The 23,651-nt window shown below is 40.5% G+C and overlaps 1 protein-coding gene across 1 annotated transcript in view; it reads left to right on the top strand.

The window, feature by feature from the left end:
- The first annotated feature begins 1,296 nt into the window (after positions 1–1,296).
- The window catches only part of MTCL2 (microtubule crosslinking factor 2), an 89,571-nt gene continuing 67,216 nt past the window's right edge, over positions 1,297–23,651 (top strand). Inside the window, exon 1 of the mRNA XM_007419879.4 lies at positions 1,297–5,013. Coding sequence (XP_007419941.2) covers positions 4,255–5,013 — 759 coding nt within the window. The 5' untranslated portion in view covers positions 1,297–4,254. The remainder of the gene's footprint in view (positions 5,014–23,651) is intronic.

The following is a 23,651-nucleotide window of genomic DNA, read 5'->3' on the forward strand; positions in this document are numbered from 1 at the left end:
ACATTTGCCCATATAAGACAAAGGTGCATAATCAGAGGTCCCAGGACTGCTAGTGGCTTGGGTACAGCCCTGAAGTCACTTCCAACTAGTGATATTTCAAGTCATAGAAGGGGGAAATTATTAACATACATGGAAAGTTAGTGTATTAAATGTAATTAATTTAATTACAAGTAAATGAAGTTCAAATTTAGTTTTGCTCTGGCCATACTGCAAAAAAGTGGAGGGTGTAGTCCTCGCCTATGAAAGTCTGCTAGCAGTTCCAATGGCAGCAGCAACTGGCTCAACATTACAATGGGAGTAAAAGGGATTAATGACACATTCACCTATATTCATGATGGGAGAGGAAAGGGACAACTAATTTTGCTGCTATTCTACAGCAAACTTGTATTCTAGTATGTTGGAAGTTTCTCCCTCACAGCTTACAAAGACCCCTGTACAATCCAGCCCATTGGGGATGTAATTGTTTTTAAAAAGCTCCCTCTGTGTCATCTATGTAAAGATGTTGAACTAAATATTTTTAAATGTTAATTTGTCTCTGACCATAGCTAGATCTTACTGATAAGCAATCTGTGCAGTGACATCTGCGGGGGGTGGGGGTAGAGATGCAGTGTCATGATCCAAGCCCCATCCCTTCTGTAAGAATGCTATTGCATACACATATTAGAAAGGGGCAGGGCTTGGATGATGGCACTGGGTGTACCATTTTGCCTCTTTTGACCCCCTGCAAATGCCGTGGAACCTGTAGCAGATGAAAACATTCTCTAATACGTGCAACCTAGAACCTTTCATACTGTAGTTGAACATTGTTTTATGAATGTCTTTGGTATCTGTACATTTTCTGTTACAGAAAATGCAGAATTGGAGTAATGAAGAAGAATGTGTCCGGGATAGCATTAGGGCTACCTTTCCACTCTGCCTTGCTATTTTATGAGCAGTTAAAACCATAACAAATAAATGTTTAAAGATTTCTGCAGCAGAACACACTTCTCTCATACAGAAAGCCAGCACTGGCATATTTGTCCAGCTTCGGATGAAAAAAATGCCCAGGGAAAGAATGGTATATTCACCACTTTGCTAGAAGCTCATCTCCCTCCTGTGCTGAAGTTAACATGTCCCCCTTGTATTTTAAAGGGCAGTTATTCTTTGTACATTAAAACAACTCCAGGTATTGATTGTACAAAAAAGGATATCATGCTGTTGGGACTGGAGAAAGGATGAAAAGTGGCACAAAAGATAAAATGGACTGGAACATACTTTATTTCAGATTAATAATAATTTCATATTAATAAGTAGCTGTTAATAAAAAATAGCAGTTCCAGATTAATCAAATGGTCTTTCTGCATTTTTATAGCCTTAATTTGTTAAGTTCTAAAACAAGGGTGGGGAATGTATGTCCCTAAATGTTATGCTGGCTGAGCAATACAGAGAATTGAAGTATATATCTGGAAGGTACAGGATGTTATGAATTGTACCTAAGTAACATCTGGAGGGCTATACCCTCCAATCCAGATACAAAAGTTTGAGATACTCTCCATAAGTATGCATGTGAGCATTTATTTATTCTGTTACATGGTTACCCACCGACCATGTAACTCAGGGTGCCTAACAAAATAAATAAACAAAAATAGCAAATAATAAACAAAAATTAGAACATGTCATTGCAAACTGAATTCATAAATTCAAACAATTAAAACAGGCTCATATAATTTCCTGACCCAGTGCTTGTTAGGTTATGGCTTCAACCTTCCCCATCAAACTTTGTTAATAACCATATGGATGGAAATGCTGAAGTTTATAGTTAACATATAGACACCACCAGGTTAAGAAAGCTTGGTTTATAACAACATCTTTTCTATGGGTGATAAAGATGGCAACTTTCCAACTATGCTCTGGATACACTCAAGCACAGCAAAAGTTGAGATGGAGAAATTACTCTTCCTTTTCTTTAAAACCTGATTCTTGCTATGGGAGGTCATGCTAGTCATTCTGCTCTTTTCCTTATCACCATGAATCAGTGATACATCCAAAGGACCTTATTACTCCATAGTTCATATTTTATCAGAGAGGCACAGGTACAAAGGAAAGAGTCACTGACTGGCATTAGAAATCAAGCTGTATAAACATTAAGCTGAAAATAGTAGCAAAACGATAGCACCTAGTTTCATAGCCAACACCAGCTATAACGTTTAGTAGGCCAATATTTTAGGTTTGTGGCAAAAATGGTGGATTTAAAGTGTGATTTTAAAACCTATTTGCAGCTGTATTCTGAGACAACTGTTTTACTGCCAGGGCTTCTGACACAATGCAATGATACAGTAGACAGATCCATTGATTGCTTTAGTGTACTTTGCCAACAGCTGCTGTGTATAAATCACATGACTTCCTGAGAAACGCTGAATGCCAGCTTTGATTTAGATTTTGAGAATATAACATTTTTGAGATACCCAGCTACAAATGTTAGATACAAGAAGACAGTCAAACAGAGAACACACATAAGCAACTATTTCTTTCCAGATAATTATTCCAATGTCTTCCTAGAAGAATAGGCTTCATATCTGTAGCTTACACAGATAGCACAATTTTGCTCTTCCTGAATCTGCATCTTATTTGTTGATCTGGTGCTCCAGTTTTATTCTACTGCCCCATTTGTCTGTCTTGATCTCTGAATGTTAAATGCAATCATGTATTGCAATTTTAACTGAACCCTTGGATAATGTTCTACTTAGAACAGAAAGTGGACAGAAAAGAGTTTGGCAAAGCAGCCGTGAAACTGCATTGTAATTCCTTCATGCAAGTTTTTGTTTTAGTGGGAAATACAAAGAAAAACTGCCTTGCTAAGTGTGTAATAAATCATATAGGTCTCCAGAAGTCTATATAAGAGAAGGTATTAGCTTTCTTGCATTTACTTTGGGAATATTCATATAGTGCACGGAGGACATCAGTTCCATCACACCGTATTCCACCATGAGATTATGGGAGATGAAGTGGAATATATCTGAAGCATATCAGTTTGGGGAAGCTGTTTTAATATGTTTCTTTGCAGAGTGGTCTGTTGTGAGAAAAAAAATGTAGGGGCTCACCCTTAAGCATCTTGCTGCTCTGTGTTGGGTCTTTGAACTAATTATTTCTATAATCACCTCTGGAATCAATATAAGGCCTTCCCCCATGCCCACTTCCCAATGATGCTCAGTTTGAGGCATTTGGTTTGAGGACGACTTGAAGGAGATTTGCATAACAGAAGTAAAGTGAGCCTTTAGGAAAAAAGAAGGAACATTGCCGGCCGATATATGGAAGCCTACGTCTGCTTCCTGAGCAAGCTTTCAGGAGGAAAAGGAAAAATACCATATAGATCCTTTCCCCCTGCAGAAACACAGACCAAGTGTTGTACCCCATGCACGCTAGCTGCTCCCTCCCTGGCCCTCTGTATTACCCTACTCACAGGCAGGGTACTGTCTTGCATAGCTTTCCAACCACTGATGGTTTTGCTTTCTGTGGGGAAAACTCAGTAGCTGTCTTTCAAAGACAGGGAACACCGTCCTTTCCTTCTGGGGTTAAAAAAGAGGATTGTGGCTTTGGGGTTTGCTTGAGATAAGTTTCTCATAATCCAGATGTGCCTGACCACAAGCATGCTCAGAAGCCACGATCTTCTTTTTTAATCCCAGAGGCGAAGTCGTTCCGACCTCTGCCAGACAGAAGCTCCCCGCCAAGGGCACTGCTCGTGCTTCGGAGGAAAGATCGCGGGGCTACGCGGTGGTGGGTCCAATCCCTGCTTCCAGGAGAAAAACGGAAGTTGGGCGTTGGGTTCTTACGGATCTATCTATCTCCAGCCAGGATCGAAATGTGCCCCCTCGGCCGTCCGGAGAAGGAGGTCGCTGTTGCCTCGAGGATCCGAGCGCCCCCTCGGGCGCCTCTCTCCGCCTTTTGTTCCCAGACCATGCGCGTCACCGTCTTCGCGGCTGGGCGGGGATACCGAGGAGGAGGAGGAGGAGGAGAGGAGGAGGGGGCCGGCCGAGGAACTGTTGCTGCTTCTGGGGCGGCGGAGAGAAGCATCATCGCGGCGTGGCGGCGGATTAACGGCCAGCCAACCTAGTTTCGCCCCCGAGCCGAGCGAGCCTCTCTTCCCCGCGAGCCCGGTGGAAGGCTCGAGCGGTCCGGGGACCCAGCGCGGAAACGAGGGAGGCGGCTTTCCGGCCGGACCATGAGCGATTCCAGCCCCAGACGGCTCCGGAGGGGCCAGTGACGAACCGTCCGGGGATGGCAGCGCCGTGCGAGGCGGAACCCAGCCAGCGTCTCGTCTCGGCCCCAGCGCCACTGCCCCCCGCGCAGCCCGAGAAGAAGAAGCTGCATCGGGCGCCGTCCCCGGCCAGACCCAAGGATGTGCCCGGTTGGTCGCTGGCCAAGAGCCGGCGCGGCAGCCACCCCGGCTCGCCCGCCTTCTTCCCCGGCAAGACGGGAGCGGGCGGCGGGCACTCGCGGCGGGCTGGGGGCGGCAAGGATGGCCGCGGCGAGAAGAAGGGCAAGGCCACGCCGCCGACGGGGACGCGGGGCGCCGGGAAGGGCTCGGGAGGCCGAGCCGGGGCGAGAGGGAAGGGGCGGAGCCGCCTCCCCGGGGCTGGTGAGGGGGCAGCCGCCTCCGGCGGGGCCGGAAAGGTGCCGTCGGCGCGCTCCCAGCCGCCGCCTGCCTCCAGTCTGACTGACAGCAGCTCGGAGGTGTCGGACTGCAGCGCCTCGGAGGAAGCCAAGGTCCTCTCGCTGCTGGAGCTGGGCGGGCTGAGCGGCGGCGGCAGCGACACCGAGTCCCCACCCAGCAGCAGCGCCCCTGCCCAGCCGGCCAGCGCCTCCGCGGATGGCGTCTCCCCGCTGCCCGAGGACCTGTCGACGGGGGCCTCGCTGGCCAGTAGCCGCCTCCCTCTTAGCACCTCGCTGGCCTTCTCCGACCTCACCGAGGAGCTGCTGGACGCGGGAGTCGCCAGGGAGTTGGAGGAGCTGCGCTCCGAGAACGACTATCTCAAGGTGAGCGGGAGCCGGTCTGAGGGCAGCCTGGACGGAGAGCGTGGCCGGAGAGAGCAGGCGCGATGCTGCTTTTGCACGGAAAAAACCTTTGGTTTTCCACAGCGCAGATTCTGCAGCGGATGGTCTCTCCCGCCCCCCTCGGCCTCTTCCTCGCCCAGGCCTCCTGGAGCCACCGAGCAGCCGCCGCTCGTACCCAGGAATACTTTGTAGAAGGGGCGCACCCCTTTCCCCAAAAGATGCCCCGTGGGGAGAATCTTCGGCCTCCCATAATACTGTTATGTGGAACAATGGCCTAACCTGTAGAGCAGCTTTCCCCAATGTGGTGCTCTCCAGATGTGCTGACATTGCTGCAGCACCTGTGCAAGTCTAGAGCTTTGGAAAAGGCAAGTCCAGCACATCTGGAAAGCACCACATTGGGGAAGGCTGCTCTGGAGGTAAGACCTAGAAACGCTTTGGCTGTGGATGACACTGTTCCTACTCACAGGGGTCATAGCTCTTCAGTGTTGCTGAAGGCATTTGCTGCTAGAAGCCATGTGTGCAACCCCCCCCCTTTCAATCCTGGAGCAAAAATGGCTGCATAGTTGGGATGGTCTTTTCTGTCTTGCAGCAGATGTTCATCAAAACCTGTGGACCAGGTATGTCATGTAGTTTGGCAAGATCTGTTGCCATGTTGAATTTTGTAGCCCTTTTGATGAGGAGTCTACCTTTACTGGGTCACTCAGAACCAAACAAGTGTTTGCTTTAGTAGAATGTTGGTTATATAGGACATACACCCCAGAACCCCAAACACCTGCCGGCATCCTGAAGCTCCTAATTTGCATTCTTTTGCCTCACAGAGCGTACCTACTCCATGTGTAAAATATGTATCCCTTCAAAATATTTTTTCCCCTAATTCTCTTGGTTTACTGAAACAGCTTTTCTGTGGTATAAATCAGTCTCCTCCATCAGTCTCCAGATGTGTCAACAACCACATGCCCAGAATTTGAAGCTTTTTACAACTATGGGTAGAAATCCTGGGAGTTTTCCAAAAAAAATCCAGAGGATATTGACTTTGTTATGTTACTTATTAGAAATCAATTATTATATTGATAAATTGCCCTACAACCACAGTTCTCTGGGCAATATGTAGATTTATTCTGGTACAGATGTCTGTTCTTTCTTAGAAACAAAAAGAAAAATGTCTCTTAATCATGGGAAGAATCATACTTCTAACATTGCAGAGACTCCATACATTGCATAGATACCTCTTACTGACATACGACTTTCCCTTCTGTGGCATCTTAGATACATTACATATTCCTTGGCTATGTAAGGATACAGCATGTCTTTAAGGAAGGCATCCTTTCTTATGGAACTGGAATTAATTTCTCACATTTCATTTCAGTGTTTCAAGAATGGGATGCTCTTCAGATCTATTAAGCAAAGACCTCCTAGGATTTATTAGAGCTTGTTGAAGGTTATTTTATCTCCATGGGAAGCTGCTTCCCTGTGGCAGTTCCATATTGAAATTTTAACATCATGTCATCAGGTTCTGATTGTTCAGTGATTTTCCACAGGACTGTTAGGTGCTCCCAGGGTGGTATGGCATTAGCGTAGAGCAGAAGGGGAATTTATATAACAAGCAGTTCTAGGGCATAAAGTTGTACAGAATTGTAGTATGTGTGCATTTTAACAAATACACTTTTTTTTTCTTTTGAGTCCATTTTGACTCCTAGCGACCACGTGGACAAGCCCATGCAGTTTTCCAGGCAACATTTTCAGAAGTTGTTTGCCCTTGCCATATTCCTAAGGCTGACAGAAAGTGACTGGCTAAGGTCACCCAGTTTATTTCTGTGCTTAAGTTAGAACTAGAACTCAGGTTTCCCTGTTCCTAGTCCAGTGCCTTAACCGCTGGACCAGACTGGCTCTCTAATGCATAAGCTAAGATACCTTAAATGGAAATATATATGATCTTGGCAGACATATCCCTGAAATGTGCCAAGATAATGCCAATGTCAGGAGTGAGAGGCCATTTTCAGGGAAGAAATGATAAAGAGAGTTGTTTAGTCATTCTCACGTCCACTGATTCTTTCTCCCACTGAGAAAATGTTTGCTACCTCTGAGATATTCCTTGTGTATGTTTTATACTTGGCCATTAAAGTATTGGTATTGGTATTGGTATATGTTTCCTTCATTTAATGGGGAAAAATTGTGCTGCTGACTGGGTGTGCTTATAGAGACGTAATAAGTTCGTCCAGGACTTCAGAATTGATTTCCAAAAGCTGTTTGGCGTGGACAGGGACCTGGATGTAGCATTTGTCTGCAGCTTTTTAAAGCAGCTGCATCTTTTCCTGGGATTGCACAGTTGCAATTTATGTAATATTTCTGGATGCAACACAGGATGATGCATCTGCCGTGCCCTGCATATAGCAAGTTGTGTTTCATATTCACAGTGGAGGAAGGCATGTACGGTCCTGAAGAAGTTTTTCACATTGTGTTCCACTCTTCTGACTGAGTTAAATTAATTGTATGGAAAGCTACTTTGCTGATGTGCCCCTAGAGTGGTTTGCAGATCTTGTTGGAGTATTATTTGAATAATGTAAGAATATTGCTTGTTAGGGAACCCTGCGGTTTCTGAAAGAGAAGGAGTGGGGGAGCGATTGGGTTGTTGCCAGATTCAGTTGCTTCTCTTGCTACTACTGCTGAGCAGTGATGATTTCATTTTTCAGGATGGAGTTGGCATGGTAACAGTAGTACAAGTTTACTGAATGGCTGCACACAATCGCCAGCTTAGAAGGTCTATTGGATCCCTGGTAAAGGCAGGAATTCTTACTGCCTCTAAGATTTCTGATAGAAAGGAAGGATCCTATAAATATAGAATAATACAATTTAATATATAATAAATATAATATAATATACATATAATAATTAACTATTGCTTTTTTGCACCAAGTGCTTAGAGGTACAGTGGATTTTATGTGAAAGAACTGTGAACACTTCTGTGGTTCTGAAAGAAATTCTGAATCTAATCCATATCCTCAAAGTTACCTTGTTCATTTTAGGGGTGATATGCTTACCACTGTTCACTGCCCCCTTCTCTGGAACAGTGTTCTCCTGATATCAAACAGGCCCTGACCCTGTTAGCTTTTTGCAAAGCCATTAAGTGCTTGAGGAAGTCATTTTAGTCTCTCCTGATAAGGATGTGGTCATGACTGTTCCTTGAGTGTTGGATGTTTTTTATTACAAAGTTATTTTATTATATTGTTATACCATGTTGTTGATTTTTAGTGCTATTAACTGATTTGGAAGTCTGTAAGATGCTCAGAGTCAGGTATGATTGGAATGTGATATATGATTAGTACAATAAAAATAAATAAATATTTTGCATCTCACTTATGGTGGTAGTTCTTAGATGTCTAGAATAAAAATACAAACTGATTGGTGGATACCTGAAGTCTCTACCCATGATCTACATTCATACTGTACTTAAGGCAAACATGAAAACTGAGGAGGACAGCAGAACTCAATTTCCAACACCAACTAATATAGGTGCTCCTCCAGGTATCCATGAATATCATTTATTTCTGCAGGAAGAAGGTCCATATTAGGTTCAGCCTTCATCAAACAAGGTTGTGATGCCAGATTGCCTGCAGGCCCCCGTGGCTGCACACACACAGACCCCATTCTGCTAATGTATAGCTGTGTGCATCTGTGTCAGGTGCATGATATCATGGATGCTCTCTCTCTGCCATAGCCCCTTTTAATAACCTTGTGAATACCTAAACAGACCTTTTGCTTATTAAAGAAGCTGCAGACAATTAGATATTGAAGTTGACTAAGGAAGAGAGGAATTGTAACTAAAGAAAAATGAAAAGTAACTGGTTGGAAGATTGGCATAGAGGATTGAGAAGTCAAGTTTGACAAGAGAATTTTAAAAATTTCTTCAGGGTATACAGTGGTACCTCGCGATACGAACGCCTCTACTAACGAACTTTTCGGGTTATGACCAGCTCTGGCCGCAAAAATTTACCTCGATATGCGAACTCCGCCTCGGGGTACAGTCATTTTTCCGCCCTGACACGTGGTCCGCGGCCATTTTTCCGCCCCTGACACGTGGTCCGCGGCTGTTCTCCCGCCGCGCCGTGCTGTGCCCGGCCGTTCTCCTGCCGTGCGGCACCGCGCGGTGCCCGGCCGTTCTCGCACGCCTGACGTGTGGTCCGCGGACGCCAGAACGGATTAACGGTAATTACATTGAACATGGAAAAATTTGCTTCGGGGTGCGACCAAATTCGGAGGGCGGAATGGATTAACCGGATTTACATTGAACCCTATGGGGAAATTTGCGTCGGGTTACGACCAACTCGGGATACGCCCAGAGTCACAGAATGGATTAAGTTCGTATCCCGAGGTACCACTGTATCTGCCTATTGGCATTTCTTATCTGGGAAATTCTCATGTTGAATCTTTGCTGTATCCTCCTTTGGTGACTTAGTGTCCCCTTTTTAACTTGCTGTGTTCCTGCATATCCACAGTCTGTACACTAGGTTTGCAGTGTGCACGTATTCCAGATATTATGTAAATGCTGGTTCCTGCTTTGCCTGCAGGTAATCCATACCGTGAGACAAATATTGAATCTATTAAAAGCAAGCTTACCTGCCCTGTAGAAAAAACCATGTTGTTCTGATGTTTTAAACATTACAGATTTGGCTTAGCATCCCACACCATTTAGTATCTACTTTGTCTTGCTGCGAGCATTTCTGTAGTAGGAAAAAATAGGGACAGCTCAACCAGAGAACTACAGTGCTACAGGAGGTGGCTGTGAAGGTATCACTAGACTGTAGCACAGATCTCTTTTGATTTACCCCTTGTAATAGTATAATTTTCTTATCATGGATGCTCACAGTTTGTTTTGAGACCAGCACAGTATTATTTCTCCCATATCTAATACCCTGCAGCTCAGGATTTTGAATGCTCAGTATTCAAACGTGAGATTGCAAAGTTGTGGTACAAACCCATTGCATATGTTGTATTGGCACAGTTCTGGTTTCACAGGATGGTGAAGTTTTTGGCTCAAGGCTGAAGTCTGGTTATGGGAATCCAAATAAAGCCAAATAAAGTAGTGAATTATACCTCCCCTTCCCTTCTAACTAAAGGAAAATTGGCAGGAAGTCAAGACTTCATTTAGACTGGCCTTTCTCAATATTCTGATAGAAAACGGCTGCAGAGATTCAAAGTTGTCATGGCAGTGTAACAACATTTTATACTAATTAGAAAGACACAAAGGCACTTATGTTACATTTTTTGGTCATGATCCAGCTAGAGTTAAGAGCAATTCAGAGTTAAAACTGTGTGTTTAACAGCACTTGCATGTTTATGTAGAAGTAAATTCCAAGGAATTCAACAGAGCTATTTGCCAGTGGTTAAGATTATAGTCTATGTATGTATGTATGTATGTATGTATGTCTATATGTGTGTGTACTGTACACACACAAACCACACATATTTAAATGTAAGTCCCACTGAGTTCAGGATAATTTATTCCTGTGTAAGTAATAATAGTTTGCATTTTAGTCCCATGGATTTGAGAGAGATTAAAATGCAAATCTTGATTAATTCCATATTAAGCATTTTTTAATTCTCTAACTAAACCTTTAGTGGTTCACCTTTGAATGAGAATTGCTTTTTATCTGAGATTTGCTAATTCTGCATTTGTACTACTTGTTTATTATAGTAGAAGCTGATTTAGCCTCCTACTGATGGAATCTTCATATTTATCACCTTGCTTTTGACAATTCTCTGCTCTGTAGAGATTTTTTTGGTACTGTCATTAACAACTAGAATATGAAACGCAAACTTTGCAAGAGGTGCTTAACTATATCAGAGCAGCATCTATTTGCAACAGTTCAGTTTCTCTGGGTATTAAGTATCATTATCAAAATAAGCTTTCCAAATGTACTGGGATATAAAAACGAAGGAAAAAAACTCACTTCATTAAAATGTTTTTGCTTTCTACAGTAGTGTAGTTCAAGAAATCAGAATAGAAACTATTTAAGTTATTTCCAGCGTAGAGCAGGAAAGGAAGGACTTCAAATTCAAATATAATTGAGCTACCAATCTTGGTACTGAAAACTGACTTCATTGTTGATTCTGCTTTGAATTCTGTCAAAATGAATTGACTTATACCCATTATCTTATCTGGTATTGAATACAGATGTTACATTGGAACACAGCATAGGAAGCGTATTCCTTCTTCAATTTAACAAACTTTTGTTCAATGATATTGCTGTCTTCATTTGACAGAACAGGTTTTCCAAATCGTTTGATTCATTTTTCAAGTTCATTGTTTCTTGTATGTATTGGAAACATGGTGCTCTGGGATCCCCAAAGGTTGTTTTCCAGGTTAGTGACTTAATTATACTGGGCATCTTTTGGGAATGAAAATAGAATGAATGTGATGTGTAGGAAATTTTCTTGACTTTTGCTTTGATAATGAATTGATGAATTCCATATTTTACTAGGCAACTTTGCACAAAGAAGAAGAGATGACACAAACTCACAGTACTGATTTAAGTGTGTAGATGAAATTGGAATGGTACAGTGATTTTGGGGGAAAAAAGTATAGTCCACTGGTAGAATTGTGTATTTCCTTGGGATTCAATTCATGGGGACAGTTCCTGATACTAGGAAGTGAATTCCAGTTTGGCTACAAGAAGAGGGATAAATAACCTGGCCAAAATGTGTCCTTTCTCAGTATTATTTTGTCTTTCTTTTGTGCTTTGAAGAAATATAGTTTGAATATCTAACATATCTAAGCATGACAATCTGCTGCATCTTCCTTGTGGTATGAAACCCATAATCAATAGAAATGCATTACATATGAATTGAAAAAAGAAAGTAAGCAAAAGGAAGAATTTTCTTCAGCTGTATGAAAGAAGAGAGAGCTCCTGGGATTTGTTTGGTAAACTGCTGTCTTCAAGATGGAGAGACTGCTGGAGGTGAATTTTCTTGCATTTAAAGGTCACCCCCCTAATAATGCTTTTGATAAATCACCCTGTCATAGTTAACTTATTATCTGGGGTGGTGAAATACTTTTAAAGGCCAAATACTTTATTTTTACAAAAATATATAATAATCCATGTAATTTTTTTTTAAAGACCAGTTTAGTTTATCTCCTTGGTGATAGCGTTTCTTGGTTTGCATAAATGCATTGCTTATTTATGTATTGTCAGATTGTGTAGTGGTTAAGGTGCTGGCCTGGAAACCAGGAGATTGTGAGTTCTAGGCCTCCTTTAGGTATGAAAGCCAGCTGGGTGACTTTGAGCCATTCACTCTTTCTCAGCCCAACCCACCTCACAGGGTTGTTGTTGTGGGGAAAACAGGAAGCAGGAGTATTAAATATATTTCCTGCCTTGAGTTTTATATATATAAAGGTGGGATAAGAATCTAGTAATAATAATAATTTATATTCCACCTTTTTTCCATAAATAATACTTCCCCTTCAGTTCTAGTCTCATCACAATCGTGTGAGGTAGTTTATAGAATAAATGATAATAGGCTGAACATACTAAGTGAAAAGCAAGGAAACTACTTTATGGCTTAGCATGATGTGCAGACCAGGCCAATGTCTAGTTTAGACATTTCATGAGTTTCATTGCTAGATGAGGATTTAAACCTAGCTCTCCTGAGTGCCAATCCAACACCCTTAACCATAAATAACTTTTAGGATAAGGAGTTGTAACTGCTGGGTTTCCCATTTCTTCAGCTGTCTTGAGTTCTTAGCTGAATAATGTGTTTCTGAATGTACTATGTTCACTGAATCATGGATGTCATGCAAAGAACCTCTTACTGTATCCTGTGGAATCACTTGTAAGCCATCATTCAAATGTTTTAAGTTAAAATTTTATGGGAAATAAAGTGTTCATCCAAATACTTTTTCATATTAAAGAAGAGTTACAAAATCTCATCTCTTTGCTTTTTGTGAAGTTAGGATATCAGCCTAATGATTATAGTTTTTCCCAGGCTAATGGAAGTAGAAAGAGTTTTTATTAGGACTGCAATGAGGGGGAAAACATAATAAAAAATAAAATATTTTTCTTTTGTTTTTTTTTCTACCCAGTTTGAGGAATATGAGCAAAGCGGTTATTGTATTAGGCTTGATTTGCAACTTTTATGTATCTGAGATTGCTGTTGGTTAAATAATTATTATATTTCCTCTGGGAAAATGCACCAACGTCAAGATACCTCTGTGGATTTGTTTGCTTCTGTATTATTGATCCCAAACACACAGCGTGCTCCATCTTACTTTACCAGCCAGGAAAAAGCAAGTATCTTCATTTGGTAGTTGCAGTAAGGATACTACAGTGCTCTGAACGTGTACTGTACTTTGCTTTTCCTTTTTGGCCTCTCTTCAGTTATCAGAGACCTACTAAACAAAAACTGACAGGAAAATAGTAGTATCGGAGAGTTGTTGTGCCTTTAAGAGAATAGCAGCCGATGGCTGCCTTGTCATCACAGGGTGTGGGGAACAAGAGCTTTGAGTCCCTGCTCGGCAGAATGGAAAATGTGAGATGTGATACGGCAGCAGCTGCAGAGGGACGGGAAGACAAAGAATGGCACTCGAGATTCCATTTGAAAAAAGGGGCAGAGACAGCTGGAAGCCAATCATTTTTCAGAACAGCAGATATTTGCATAGATGGGATTTAGTCTGGCATGAGCCCAGGGGTTGCCTGCTCATCTTCAGAGTCAGGCTGTTTCTGCTTGCTGTGACCCACCCTCCCCGTATGTATGAACAATGACTTCCGTGGGCTCTTTACCTAGTCCTCCCTCCCCACCAAAAAAAAAAAAAAAAGAACTTGGGTGTAAGTCTGCTTTGTTTTTCTCTTTTCTACAAGTCTGGAACAGATAATACAACAATAGAAATGTGCATCTGCAAATATACAGTGCTCTGTATTTTGTATAGAGGTACAAAAAGTCTGGGGCACTGGAAATACACCATATATCCTGAGTTTTAAATGTACATTTGCAGCTTCCTCTCCCTCTTTATTTTAACAATACACTGTTCTGGCTTACATACAAATTCGACTTAAGGACAGACCTTGGGAATGGAACTCGTTCTTAAACTGGGGACTACCTGTATAGTTATGGCAATTGAGCATTGCCTTTCTAGAAATACAGTTTCTATAACTATGGTAGTCTAGTCTGGAAAGTTGTGCATTAAAAGTTTGCAGTATAAACTAAAAGTTGCATGTTAAGAAATAGCATTGCATCTCACAATGCAGAAAAGTAGTAATTGATATAGTATAATTGTAAACAATGTGTCATATTTGATTTATGTGGAAAATAATCTGTGATTTATATATGTTAATGTATATAGTGCAATATGCAATGATAAGATAGCTGGTATAACTTTCAGTTTTGAGTCAACATATTTACTTTTGCATTGCTTCAAAACTCCTCATTGTTTGACTGTTAATTAATAGAGGAAGTTATAATTTGCTGATGCTATTTCCTCCATTCCCCCCCTCCTATTCATTACGTATGAATTGTTGGTGGGTGAGTGTGCAGAAGAAAGATGCAAGAAAAGTGTTGTACACCAAAATGCTTAGTTTTTATGTTGCATTGCATTTTAGAAAATTGATAACAGATTTCTTGTTCAGTAGTGTATGGTTAAACTCAAATGTTGCACTAGTGGTGTGCACTAATTATAGTTGATATCAAATCATGATATTGTGGAATTTCTAGAAACATGGTTTAGAACTGCTTTTCTAATTCTAGAAGGTTTAGTTTCAAGATGGAGCTACCTTGGAAGGTGGAAATGCTGGGCAGATACTGCAATCATACATTGTCACCTCAGTCATATAACACAAAGCCATCACTGTTTCCCTTAATTGAATTTACCTGTGACATGATTTGGATGCTTATATTTATATTTATAACTGCATTCACGTGATATGATAATACATGTTTAATTTTTTTTATTGTAAATCACTTCCAGGGTTTTTTAACTAAGAAGTGGTATATAAATATTTTAAATAAATAAATATAGTTAAGCCAATTGTTGGGGTGTCCACAACACATTCCAACATAATGGGCTGCATTTGCACAACAAGTGAGGCTAAAAGTGATTAGTTGTGGTTCAGGTTGTTGTACGAATACAGCCTATATCTTAACATAGTAAGCCAAGTTATTACTGAAGATTGTGCCTGCTCCATCCTCACACTGCTCCTTCTGGGTACCTGACAGTTTTACTTTTTCATAGTTTCTTGCCATGTCCAAAATGGGAAACTATGATTATGGTATAAGGATTGGAGCTACACAAGCTCCTAAATCAATTTTATGAGGCTGGCTTGTTTTGGTCTTGGTAGCCACAGTTTTCAGTTGTAGTTAATTCATAGCAGACTGAGAAGTGAGGAAGGAGTACAAAAATGCTTTTGTACCAGGCAAGACTTGATCATTTCATGGCTTTAGTAAAAGTTAACAATAAAGTTTGTGGGATTATGGATGTCACAAGAAGTGTATAAAAAAAAATACCGCCCCCTGTTTTAAGGCTTTTCATTTTCTTGTCTAAAGTTGGAGAGAGTTGAAGAGACCTTTACTGCATTTGGGGAATGCCCTGGTTTCGTTTTATTGTTGTTGTTTTTTCAACATTTCTTTTAGCTTTTTCATTCTTCAAGCCTCGGTTCTATGCTCAGATTCTAGGAAAGATAATTGCTTGTTTAGGAAGTGATTACGTGCCCTCAAGTTGCTGTCCATCTTGCATTTTATTTCTAGTACACATTCTTGTGTAAATACATGCACCTGAATTAGTAAAGCATCATACAGTGTACTTTTTGCCAATTGGTGCTGAGTGATATTGTGAATGGAAGATAGCAGTTGTGTTATTTTTAAGTAACAAGGACTGTTAACCTTCTTAACAGTTATAGCAGAGGATAGAGTATTGCAGAATCAGTGGGAGGGATTCAGATGTTTAGAACAGATTGAACTCAGTGGGCCTCAATATGCTCATTACAAAAGTAGTGTGCAAAGAAGGCTATGAATACTAATCGGTGAGGGTACTTAAGTGATTTTTGATACAAGAATTACTGTAGGATATTACAACTTGATTCATTTTTGTATCTGCAAAATATTGGGGGGCTGACATGAATTTTAGTCTTGTAAGCTCATAATTAGCTGATCTAAAAACCTAAGTATGGTTAATATTTGGGTGGGAATTTCCACCAGGAAATGTCAACCCTACAGGCTAGACTAGGAGGCTGAAAAAACATCCTAGAAGAAAGCAAGGACAAAATATTTCCATATTGTTGCCAAGAAAACTATGTATTATCAGGAGTCAAACTCATCTTGGACTTTACCTATAAATTTGGGGTACAGCCCAATCAGCTGGTGTACAGATGATTGACAGTGCCGTTTCTAAAGTCTGCTTTTACACTGATGTATGCTGTATCACTTCCTTCTGGAGAGCAATTCTAGACAAACAGTCACGTTGAGCCTTTGAGTGGCTGTGGTGGCTACACGATTTCAGGGAGCAGAGCCAGAGGGCCCTTTGCTTGAAAGTGAAGTGCTCCGTCCCATGGTTAGCTTAGTACAGGCTGGTTGAAAAGCTTTCTGAATCTCTGCTTGCCCTATTTTCTCTAGTTATCTCAATATTTATGTGAACAGTATTAAACCTCTTCCTTTTACCAGAAAGCCAAGATAAGCTACATTCTGGAGAATTCACATTATTGACATTTCTTGATGTCCACTTAAATAGTTATAGAGCAAAAGGATTGAGATACCAATTAAAAATTGCCATGTGGTGACAGTTTTTACAACAGGTAAAAGATTTTTTACAACAGGTGTAACATTTCAGTATATATATATTGATTTTATTTAATAAAAATGTTTTTTATATGTATAAAATAAAAATTTAAGACAATAAAAACAATACAAATTTGGAAAAAAAGCAAAAGTAAGGTAATAAGTAAGTGAAAAAAGGTGCAAAGAAAGAAAGAGAAAGGAGAAAGAAAAGAAAAAGTTATAAAGAAGTGGCTTCCGATCTTCTTATCTGTAGTTACAAGTGCATTTATATTTTATCCTCTGTCTCTAAAGTTACAGCATAATTTCCTTCTTTCCATAATCTACCCTTTCTAATCATCAAACCCTAAAATCACAAGTTTGTTTTTTTCTTTTTTCAGCAAAAAATCCATAAGGAGTTTCTAGTCACTAATGAATGTGGTTATTGTCCTTTCCCTAATCAGACAAGTCAATGTTGTCATCTCTGCTAATTCTGTCATCTTCACCAGCCATTCTTCCATTGTGGGTATTTCGTAGTCTTTCCAACAGGTATAACATTTCAGAGCACCAAAAGGTATCCTAATAACCATTAAAAGTACATTTAAATTGGGTTCAGGAATTGTGTTAAGCCATTAAGTATTTAAAAAAAACACCTGTAGGTTGATTTTGCAGAGTTACTAAACCACTGATTGTTCATAAACTACAATAGCTGGGTCCTCACAATAAGGTAACTCAATACCAATCAAACCACAATTTGTTTTAGCAAGTTGTGTAAACTGCAAACTAGATTGTAGTTTGTAGATTTGAGTTAAGAGGCTATAATTCGCAGCAGTGATCCGTGCTCTTTAAGAGCAGAAGCTGGTCTGTCTGGATCAGCACAGTCTGCACTGTCAACAGCACTGCAAAGCAGTGCTACAGCCCTTACCTGTACCTGTACTGTAAGTACCTCTACTACTTAGCTACAGCCCTTACCTGTATTGTTGTCCAGTTATTTTTTAATTTGCTAATAGTCTTTTAACTGTCTTTTAATAGTATTTTAATTAATATTGTTTTAGATTTTGAATGACTGCCTTGCTGCTACCTAGTTTATTGTGTTTTCATTTTGCATGTATTTGATATTATGGTATATGTTTTATTCAGATTGTACCTTTTAATGTGTTTTATTATAAACCACCCAGAAAGCTTTGGCTCTTGGGCTGTTTAAAATTTTTAATAAAATAAATAAAATGATCTATGGGGGGGTAACATTAATGTACTTGACCTAGAGATTCTGAGAGCTCTGCACTCATCAAGATATCCCTGTTGTTTCTTTTATAAATCTTTTCTTATTTTATCCTGGTAAATTATAGTGCTGTTCCTTCTGCTAGTCTGTGGTTTGGAGTTAATTGAAAGCTGCTGCTTATGTTCCCTTTAATCTGTAAGGAAATGTTCCCTTGTCATTCCTTGATGTTGTTTTCCCTGTTACAGTGAGAGATCATAAGAATACAAGTTGAGCTATTGCTGATAAAGTCAGGTTCATGTAATATTTTAATTTCCACATTTTTCAGTTTGTGGCCTCACAATAAAGTATTTTTCTGCTTTTCTTTTAGTTTTGTTAAGGTATATTTCCAGTGACATAAATTTAACAGGCAACTTGGCATCAACAAAGTATTTTCAGATTAAAGAGAACAATACATTTTATTTGAACTGAGAAAGGATAGTCTCTATTACTTTTCCACTGAATTAGTGTTCTGTGAAGTCTGTGACTTGGAATCCATGGAGCATGTGCAGACATCTATGGGGACCACATTTGTCTGCTGATACAAGTTGGTACCTCAAGTAGCTCTGAAGTATCCACTTGTTTGGACAATATCTGGAGTTCAATTGAGTCCCTATATTTGGGATTAGCCACACAATGTCTAAGGAAGCCATTGGGCCTGCCATGTTATACTTAGATACCTATGACCAATTCCTCCCTATGGAAGTAATTGACTTCATACATTTCAAAGTATTAATAAGATGGAGGGAAAGATTTGAGAGAGGAATCAATTTTAGATGTATTTTAAAGATGAATGAATTACCAATGATAGCCACTTGTTGGTAGTCATATCTTTATGGAGAGCCAGTTTGGTGTAGTGGTTAAGGCACCAGGCTAGAAACCAGGAGACCATGAGTTCTAGTCCTGCCTTTGGCATGAAGCCAGCTGGGTGACCTTAGGCCAGTCACACTATCTCAGCCCTAGGAAGAAGGCAAGGGCAAACCACTTCCAAAAATCTTGTCAAGGAAACTGCCTAGTCCAGGCAGTTGCCAGGACTCCACACTGACTCGAAGGCACCAAAAAAAAAGTCTTTATAGCAATTATTTTAATTTCATCTATCTGAAACTTTCTCTGAATTACAAATATGCCATGAGTTTGAAATGATTTTCTGATCCTGCCTGTTTCTTGAATCTGTCTGTTAAGCTCCATTCTCTCGATATTTTGAAGAGATTTACTTCTCTGTTGTGATGAAGTTGTTGGGCTGGGAGAGTCAGGTTCAAGTCCCATCTCAGTGTGGTGCTTAATGGATGACTTTGAGTCAAGCATGTCTTTGCAGCCCAATTTATGTCACATAAATGTAAGAATTTAATGAGAAATGTGGAAGATATAAATACAGTAAGTAAATGCCATGTAATGTTGGTTTATTAGTGCACTGAATGTTGGGCTGCTCATGATTAGCCATTGATAGGTACCTCTTTTGGAAGTAGGTAGATTCCTGAATGACTATACTGTTGTTTGCTTTTTATTACTCAGTAGAATAACTACATCTACTCAGAATTCTAATCTTGTAATGGTTTGTACAGTCTGTCCTTACCATATCCCTGGTTTTTCCCTTTAGTTTCTGCTAAGATATCTAATGCAAATGTCATTTGTTATGTCCCTTTATTTATCAAAAAGAAAATGAAGCATTCATGTGTAACACAGAGATCCATGGAGTGGATTATAGGTGTATGAAAAATGTAGTGGTAGACAGGCTGATGGATTTATTGCTAGCATTTAGAATACATGCTGATCCCATAGTCAGTTTTGAATTTGGCCTCCTATTGACCCCTTGGCAACACATGCCAGGACAAAGCAATCTTACCTAGCAAGGGAGTACAGAGATTTCTGGGTGGGTCTGTTATAAACAGCTGTTTGGAATCACAAGAACAAAATGGATACGCCTTTGTTAGTAGTAGAATGCATTAAATAATTTATAGGTGTGCGCTCATGAATGAGTTTTGGCGTTTGCAAAGCCAATTTAAAGCATTTGTTAAGGAAAAATTGGCATTTTTTAAAATGGCTACCTGGAAGCTGCTAATAGCTACCCAGCAAGAAGTAGAATGCAGCGAATTCCTTCATCTTATTTGGAAAAAAGTATTGGATGCTAAACATAAGATAAAGGTGAAGTTGAATTAACCTAACAAGCTAGAGAATAAAAAACTGTGATTCTGAAATACAGCTTAACACAAACTTTGAATCTCTTAAAGCCCTACTCCCAATTGCTGGCATCTCCAACTAAAAGAATCTTAAGGGGTTTTGAAATATTCTAGACAATCACATTATAATATCAGGGTAGTTACATATTTTTCCTGGTTTGCCCCTGCCTCTATTTCCCCAAAATTTCATTTTGCATGGATAGTACATGGGTATATGAGTAAGTGCATGGGGTTGGGACCACAGGTTGTTCTCTTCATATGTGTTGATTTTATCATCCTTATAGCTAGAAGCAGTCAGATTCTTTGAAATTTTGTTCACAGTGAGAGATTTGGAAGGGAAGTACCACTGCCTCTCACCTTTTCTGAAGTGGAACCACAGAATGATCTTGTATCCATCTATAGGAACAAAGCATCATATGAGTTATCTCCAGTGTGTTTTGGTAAGAAGCAAAACACACTGGAGATTTTTAATGGTAGGTGACTGGTATAAGGAGGTAGCTCTGAAGAACAAGCTCAGTTTCCTAGTAGCTGATTGACTTCAAAATGAGGATTACGTTCTCCATTTGAAGAAGCTGTATCTCTAATAGTTTTACTTATTTATATAGCCACCCATCTACCAAAGGAACCCTGGGTGGTGAACAGAGATAAAAACAAACCAATTCACAAACAGTTAATATCCTGGCCTTCAATGCCTAGGGGAATAGCCAAGTATTCACAGCTGTTTGGAAGGCCAATAAAGTAGGGGCTGTCTGTATCTCAGGGGGGATGCTATTCCATAAGACAGATACCATGATGGAGAAGGCATGTTTCCTAGGGCTCAGCAAGTGACATTGCTTCATTGATGAAGCTGGAGCATGCCTACTCTGCCTGATCTGGTGAGACAGGCAGAAACCATTGGAGAAAGACAGCCCCACAAGTAACCTGGCCCCATGCCATGTAGGGCTTTAAAGGTGATAACTAGCTCTTGACTTGCACCTAGAAACCTATTGGGAGTCAGTGCAATTCATAAAGCGGTGGTGTTACATGTACCACTGCATTCTGGACTAGCTGAAGCTTCCAAATGCTCTTCAAGGGCAACCCATGTAAAGCACATAGCAGTAGTCCAAATGAGAGGTGACCAAGGATGAGTGAATGAACAGTTCCTCCCAATCTACGAACAGGCACAAGTGGCACACAAGATGTAATTATGCAAGGCCCTCATGGCCACAGCTGCCACCTGCTACTAGAGCAGGTGTTGCGAGTTGAAGAGGACCCCCAGATTGTGCACACCTTTGCCTGGGGAAGTGTAATCCCACTCAAAGTTAATAATAGAAAATGACTAGATGGTGCTTAAACCCACAACCACTCAATCTTGTCAGAGTTGATGGGGAAGCTGGTTATTCCCCATCCAGACCCACACAGCATCCAGGGACTTAAAAAACACCTTAACGGGTTGCCTGGAGTGGAGATGTATACCTGAGTATCATCAGCATACTGATGGTACTTAATCCTGTACCATGGATGACCAGCCCAGAAGTTTCATGTAGATGTTACAGAGTAGTGGGGAGACGATTGAACCCTGTGTACCCCACAGCCAGTCCAAGAGTGTAACATGATCAGTGGTATAGAAAACTCCCTTTTCTAAGATTTACTTGCTATCAATAGTTTCTATGTATTTTGATGTTTATGAATGCTTCTCCTTTTCTCTGTTTTTTATCAATATTATACAAATCTGGTAGAGTTGTAATGTCACTGCGAAAAATACCACTGTAATTGTCTTCCATGAAGAAAAAGGTCACTCTCTGATGTTTCAATAGAAGAGAATATGGGTAGCTCAGGGTTGAACTGTGGAGTCCCTGGAGTTTTCTGAGCTTCGCTGTTTTCTTGTAAACGTTTCATTACCTGGCGAGGTAACATCTTCAGTGCTAGACTGGAATGGGGTTTGCTCTCTGTTTATATACAGTGGCATGCCCTGCCAGTATTGGTGGGGTTGTGGGTTGTTTTTTTTTTTTCCCCCTGGTAGTTCCTTGATTAGGGTATTTATTTATTAAATTTGTATGCTGCCCATCTCCCCCCAATGGGTGACTCTGGGAGGCTCACAATTAAAATCAGAAACCCCATCAACAATTAAAAATCCCCCCATAAATAGTTAAATAAATAATCCATTAAAAATCAAATCTAAACAAGTATTGTTTACTGCTGATTGTAAGTCTGGTGATAATCTTGGTGTTAATCTCTGCTTATCTGGGTGATGATTGCTGGTGAGATGTTCTAGTCTTTTGTTTTCCTTTTTATTGTCTCTTTTGAATAGTGTGTAGATGTTGTTTATCTCTATGTTGATGGCTGCTTTGTTTGAATACCTGAATACCAAGCTTCTGTCCACTGTCAGCATCTTAGACCAAGCTAAATCCAAAAATGCGAGGGAATTCCTGGAAGTTGCTGAAAAATTGGAAGATAAATGTGTAGACAGTATGGCTGGTTCAAATACCTGGCTTGCTACAGACTGCCAAGAATGGTGTGGAATCAGATTTATATGATAAAAGACATATGAAAGAATATCAACGCATTTTGTTTGCAAATGTGTATCTACCCAGTACGTTTGTACCTATTGTTTTTTATGTAACTTAAAATATTTTTATTAGAGGACTAATTGCAATTCTGCTTAGCTTCTAGCCATGAACTGGGACCATTCCAAAGCCTCCATACAGAAGTATCCTAAGGAACTATTGGACCTTTTCAGTTGTTTTGATTTATGTCATATTTTGTCTATTTCCAAGTGACTAAGAGTGATCAAGTAGGCAGCCAAACGTAATGATGATGGCCTCTGTCTACTTTAATATGTTGAGTGTTGGATCCTGCAGATACCACAAAGATTCCAAAAAGATGATGCCAAGATAAACAGGACATTGCACAGTAGAATTTGGACCTTTTCTGGTAGTAAGATCTTCATTTAATGATTTACTTAACAATATTTCAGGTACTACTGGTTCTGGAAACCGGTACAATTCTAGGCAATGATGTTTACTTAAATGACTTAGTGCTTAATGTAAACCTTTTACAAGGGTCATCCACTTAGCCCCTTTGCCCTGGATCTGAAAGAGACTATTTGCCAGTTATTAGGGACATACCCTTCCATGGAGCCTCCATCTTGGGGCCACCTTGTTTCTGAGGCAGGCTGAAGTCAGATCATGATGACCCAGCAGGAAACTCGTGTTTTCCAGTAGAAAATGATACTGGCAAGGAGAGAATCCCGTTCCTGCCCCTTAATTTCCTGACAGCAGCAGCAGAAACTGCTGCTCCTGCTCTGATAAGAGAGCAGCAACATGCTAGCCTAGTTTTCAAAGTATGGCTACAGGACTGCTATTGGGAGGAAAATGGGAGGAAAGGACTTCAGTGGGGATGTGAGGAAAAGCTCCGTGTCCTGTAATGCTGACAGATTGCTGCTTTCTACTTTGTGCAATGAATATTAGAAA

Source organism: Python bivittatus, unplaced genomic scaffold, assembly GCF_059951505.1.
Source record: "Python bivittatus isolate LINGU-HERP-01145 unplaced genomic scaffold, Pbiv_v1 ctg000700_np1212, whole genome shotgun sequence".
NCBI classification, from domain to species: Eukaryota; Metazoa; Chordata; class Lepidosauria; order Squamata; family Pythonidae; genus Python; species Python bivittatus.